We start from the raw sequence: 5,866 nt of genomic DNA, 5'->3' as shown, positions 1-5,866 counted from the left end.
GCCGCGGCCAAAGCCGGCCGGCCAGTGGGCCGCGGCTTGCCCGCTGGCGCCCGGCCCGTGGAAGGTCCAGTTCTGGCTGACGGCAGGGACGAACTGGACGGGCTTCATCTTCCGACGGTCGTGGACGAAAAAGATGAGCTTGAGGTAAACCAGCTGTGTGGCCAGGAGGATGAGCGCCAGCAGCAGCATGAAGCCCAGCGAATCATTCGCCCTGAAGGAGCGGTGCTGGAAGGTGCACTGGTCCTCCTCCCGTATGAAGGAATACGTCCCTACGTCTAGCACCGGTGGGAACGCCATGGCCACCGACAACGTCCACACCATGCAGATGACCGCCAGGCAGGTCCAGAAGGTCAGTCTCTTGGTGTAGAAGCGGTGATGAGCGATAGCCAGGTAGCGGGTGACGCTGACACAGAAGAGCATGAACGCCGTGTGGAAACAGGAGAGCACACCCAGGAAGGCGATCACTTTGCAGGTCAACGTGCCGTAGGTCCAGGCAGAGCCATTCTTGACCGAAGTGAAGACGAAGGGGAAGCAGATAGCCGAGCGCAGGATGTCAGAGGCGCACAGGTCCAGCAGGAAATAGTAGGGTGCTCGGTGCAGGCTCTTGTCTTTGACCAGCAGGATGGAGATCAGCAGATTTCCAACCACACCGACTCCGATGATGAAACCGAGAGAGGTCAATTTGAGGAACGTGGCGAGAGGAGAGACATTCTGCAAGATGGTGTGGTCCAATGCATGGCTATAGTTCGCCATAGATGGAGGAGGGATCATAAAGATAGCGGAACAGCTTCAGCCAAGTATCATGATCTAGCGGCAGCAGGGGGAGGCGTTGTATCCATTTGGCGGTGTGCTTTGAAGAGGTTTCCAGGCATATAGGCACCCTCTCTGCTAAGGCATCCTTTTGTTCCTTTGTCTCATCACACCTAGAAAAAAGACACCTGAAAAACATCGTCCAGCGTCAGCACTCAGTCTCAGACAACAGCTGCTTTGTTTTCATCAGCTACAACATCCACAATGTCACAACCATCTCTGCCTTTATTTTTTTCTTCTTTTTTTTCAGATTTCATTCTCAAGTCGACCAAACTACCCCCGTCCCTCCGCCTGGATCCCTGTTTGCCCTTTAGACCCTAAACTCAGACGGGCAAGTGATGGAGCTTGATTAGAACCAACCCATTAATCTGTGACAATCATTCTGGACCTGGGAATGTCATGGACAGAAAGAAAAAAAACACAACAAAAGTCCAGTTTTTATCGTACAACAAAAGGAAGCGTTTCTATCACAAAAAAAAAAAAAAAAAAAGCAGCAGAAGTCGTGGTGATTAGAGCCTGGGCTTGGACTTTGGGGGTATTTAGCACAGGGTGAATACAGCAGGCAACAGAAATGCAGCCCTAAAATAAAATCTTGTTCACACCCTTCAGGCTGCAGAAGAGAACAGAGGGAAGCTCTGTGAATAAACCCAGCTTTGTCTTCATGCACTGTGGCCAATCCACGGAGAGCACATGGATGATGATAATAATAATCATAATAACGCATCCCTGATTTTTTTTTCTTTTCTTTTTTGTTCTTCCACTGATCAGAAGGTTAACTGGATTACTGCTCTGGCGTTAATCAGCAGTGTTCTAATTAGGGCAGCTTTGGAACCAGCCTCCATTTTCCGGAGAGCATCTTTCATATTGTAATAAGGCAACAAAGACTGGAGAGAATAAAAAACTGTCTCTCCCCACAATCCGCATTTATGACACGGAATGAATGCGCGGCTGTTCCTCAGCCAGTGTGGGAGAAATGGATGGAAGTGAGTGAGGTGACAACAACAACCCAGATGGCAGCTCCGCGCCGCAATTTGTGCATTTGACGCCTGTTGTTATTGCAATAACCATTACATTGTCTCTGCTGCGCTACGGCGGAGCTTTTTTTTTTTTTTTTTTTTTTTTTTTGCGTCTACTTACGCGTCCTCCTCCGCTCCCCTCAGCCGACTGTTTTACGCGCGTACGGGTCCGATGGATTTGGGGCTAAAAACGCAGCAGGATGAATTCATCATGCCTCAGAATATTAAAACAAAAAAGCAAAATAAAAATCCCATGTCTCTTCCTTCAACAGCCCAGATCGCAGGCAGCAAACAAGACCAGGCCAGAGAAAGGGGGTGAAAAACGGAGAGAGAGAGGAAAAATAAACGATGGAGCGGAGGAGGAAAAGGAGAGCAAAATGAGAGACGGAGGGTAGAAAAAGAGAAAAGGGAGGAGGAGGAGGGGCAGAAAAGCGATCATTAGATGAATTTGAATCCTACCTGTTGGTAAAAATCCTTATCTGTTCCTGCTCGGAGTTATTCACATTGCCCTGGTCGGCTTTTTGCTCTTATTAAAAGCCTGGTTTGTCGCCTGCCCTCTTTTTTCCTCCACGGTGAATATCCTACAGTAAACGGAGCACAGTGCGCATGCGCCCTGCATTCCTATTTGTGATCCAAGACGCGTCTCGTCTCTTGTTGCAGCGGCAGCAGCGGTTGCAGCGGCAGCTCCGTCAACATCTGTTCTTAAGGGGTCTCTGCTGCCCTCTTACTCTGTACTCAGATTACTTTTGTACCTCAGGTTGGCAGACGACACAGTTTAATATTATTCTGACTGGTTTATTATTATGTTTTAATTATTATTTTTTCATGACATACCATTTAAACCAGTCTTATAATGGGGGAAAAAAAAATCACTTTTTTTTACACAATGTCGTCCTCTAAAGTAAAGCAGTGAAAATTAATCACTATATTATGTAATATATTGAGCCCTAAGTTGTAAAAACCAGTGATGTATGTATAATATAAAGTAAATTAATTATCTGCGCATTAAAGAAGTTGGTTAATTGGGTGCGAGCTGAAAACATCACAACAAACACAGACTAAATTAATATTTAAAAAAAAAATGACAAGGGATTAAACAGCATAGCCAGGAATCACTGACGCAGCATTTCCGCACAACATCAAACCACAAACCCTAAAACATAAAATATAGATGTGTATATATATTTAATATATACTTCTCAGTTAGTTTAGGCATGACAGAACTATTTTTAATTCTCAAAGATGCAGGAAAAGGACACAGCGTCATCACTATATAAGTGTCAACAACTGGACCTTGGTCAAGAGGACGTCATAGACCACACCATCCACTAGGAGGACAAAGTGATTATTATTGACCGGTCAGCACAAAACTCTGAGGTGAATCCCATGGAAGTTCAGTGGACTACAGAGATGTATTTATTCAGAAGGAAAGTCTGCAGCACTGCCTACATGGTGGTTCAGTGGTTAGTGTTTCTGCCTTACAGTCTGAAGGTCAACAATGCGATTCCTGGTCTTTCTATAGCGTTGAAATTGCAAGAGTTCCTTGAGTGTCAAAGGTTAATATGTGACCCCACTGTGCTCACGCTGATTTTTTTTTTTTAAATACACAGAAATAGCAACTTCCATACTAAATTAACCGGCCCACTACACTGGGGGCGGCACGGCGACCTCTACCGTACTGTACATGCATAATTGACGAGGCACTTTTGTGCACTGTTGTTCATCCTGCGAGGCCAGCATGACATATTCATAGGATTTGATTTCGCAGCCGTGTATGCACAGCTGTGATGTCACGAGCCGTGTAACAAGTGCAACACAGCGATTCAGTCAGCTTCGTACCAGGAGTGGGCGGGAGAGTTGGCTTCGCTACACCTGTCCTACGAAACATGAATTAATCATAGTGGTACATGTCAAGAATGTGCTGCTACAGGCGCTAGCTGCAACCTTCACAGAGCTGCACGTCCATTTTTAATGTTTCAACCAGCGACCATGCTGTGATGCAAGTATATCAGCGCTAATGTGGACTCAGGAGTTCACAAAACGTGGGTCAGGACCCGTGAGTGTTGCCATAATATTTGGACCATTTTATATTTTGAACTAAATGTGGTTCACTGTATTTTAAATGAACCTAAAAAAAACCAAACAAAGGTCTGCGGTTCAACCACAGGCCCTGCTAGCACACATTTATATACGTATATATATGCATACATACATAAATATATGTATATATACACATACATAAATATGTATATATACACATACATATATATGTGTATATATATATTTACCTACATAAATATATGTATATATACACATACATAAATATATATATTTTTATATATAAATATATATTTATACGTATACATTGTGTATACTTTGAGCAAGTGACCAAGCAAACAGAAGAAAATGCAAGATGTTCATTGAGTATTTGTATTTACTCTTGGTGTATTCCCAAAGTTGCATTTGACAAATTTACAAAAAGAAAAAAGTTGCTTCAGAGAAACAGCTACACAGCATCGCCCCCTGCAGCTAGAATATTAATCATTTACCAGTGTCACAAATATAAAACAAACTAACAAACACAACCCAGCCGGAATGTTTCATCAGAACAGGTGGCTTAAATTTCTATATTACAAAGTGAACCTGTGTTTTTTTTTTCTGTGCATTTTTACGACTAAATACTGGAAATTAAACGTGTGTCATCAGCGGGCGACTGTTCAACAAAGCAGGACAGTAAAACAGTGGCTCCACGTGCGTCACTCCGTGGCACTTCGGTGATGTGTTTCAAACAAATACAACAGAACAGAACAACGGCCACTTAAAGCATGGACACGAGTCATTATATAAGTGCAAAAGTCAACGCGGGCAACAGTTTGGCAAGAAGTGTAACAACACTTCCGTGTTCGGACTTCCGGGATGCTTTCCTCCCCCCCCCCCTCCAGTTGGAGCGTACGTCGTTTCTGGCGTTTTGACGCATCGATTCCAAAAAGACACGTTCCGGTTCAGTCGATTTGACACAAACGTTTGTGCCACGGGGTCCGTGATAAACACCGGGGCTGCAGTAGACGTAAACAACCAACGGCGTCACAGCCGGTCGTTCTGCCTCCGTGCGTACCAGCCGAGGAAGACGCACAGACCCATCACGGCCAGGATGGTGCCCACGAGCAAGGCTAGAGCGTCGCCAGCGTCGTAAGCCTCCGCCGGGGGGATTAGAGAGAGAAACATCAGCCAGACGATGGCTGCAGAGTCTGAAAGTTGCCGTCGGTGTTCCATGGCCATGTTTTCCGCTGTCGACTCACGGGTAGGGAAGCCGGAGCGCCTGCGTCAAAGTCAGGTGACAGCGGCTGGACTTCCTGGTGCGCTCAACCAATGGCAGAGAGCCATTTGATGTCTGTTTTTTTTAAATTTAACTAGTTTTTCTTTTCCTTTCTCTTTTTCTTTCTTTTGTATACTTCAACTAAGAACATTACTCTGCTGCATACAACCTAATCTGACTTAACTTTTAGCATTTTAGCTTAGCGCTGTTCTTAGTAGCAAGTTTGCCAAGTTTAGCAGTCGCAAAAACTTGGCAAAATATAGCAAATACTCAAATTAGCGTCAGCTTTCTTTAATTTTATTATTTTGCAATAAGAGATAAAAAGAGCAATTTCAATTTTTCTTTTTATATTTGTAGCCATTTCCTAGCTTTGCTTGGCTAGATAAGTTAGCCTATCAGGCTAGGCAAGGCTAACTAAGCCTAATCAGGAAATAATTTGGGGGTAGTATATGTGTTTTAAAAATTGAACAGCTGAATTTTGTCCTCTAATTTATTTATTTATGTTTAAATGAATTTTTTTTAGATTTTTTTTTTTTTCAATTTTAATACTCAAAAATTCCCAGGACACCCAGTCTGGCCCGGCAGCTTTATCTCAGTAAATCCTTGAACATACTTCAGATTAAAGACCAAACATGCCAACAACTCATGCTACAAACTGTTTGGCTTGTAGAGCATTGACAGAGAAACAGTTGTTGGGTTTATCTCTCTCTCTCTCTCCCTTTCT

General features: G+C 43.9%; 2 protein-coding genes across 2 annotated transcripts in view; both read right to left on the bottom strand.

The window, feature by feature from the left end:
* Window positions 1–2,583, bottom strand: part of gpr85 (G protein-coupled receptor 85) — a 5,786-nt gene extending 3,203 nt beyond the window's left edge. The window contains exons 1-2 of the mRNA XM_017033916.2: window positions 2,286–2,583; window positions 41–938 (exon numbers count right to left, since the gene is read on the bottom strand). Coding sequence (XP_016889405.1) covers window positions 41–771 — 731 coding nt within the window. The 5' untranslated portion in view covers window positions 772–938; window positions 2,286–2,583. The remainder of the gene's footprint in view (window positions 1–40; window positions 939–2,285) is intronic.
* Window positions 2,584–4,242: 1,659 nt separating this feature from the next.
* LOC112487367 (small integral membrane protein 30) lies at window positions 4,243–5,191 on the bottom strand. The gene has a single exon (XM_025057897.1). The coding sequence runs from the start codon at window positions 5,103–5,105 to the stop codon at window positions 4,911–4,913; it is 195 nt and encodes a 64-aa protein (XP_024913665.1). The 5' UTR covers window positions 5,106–5,191; the 3' UTR covers window positions 4,243–4,910.
* Window positions 5,192–5,866: the final 675 nt, after the last annotated feature.

The sequence above is a fragment of the Cynoglossus semilaevis genome, chromosome 8 (assembly GCF_000523025.1).
Source record: "Cynoglossus semilaevis isolate Cse_v1.0 chromosome 8, Cse_v1.0, whole genome shotgun sequence".
Lineage (NCBI taxonomy): Eukaryota > Metazoa > Chordata > Actinopteri > Pleuronectiformes > Cynoglossidae > Cynoglossus > Cynoglossus semilaevis.
This window is presented reverse-complemented; position numbering and strand designations above follow the sequence as displayed.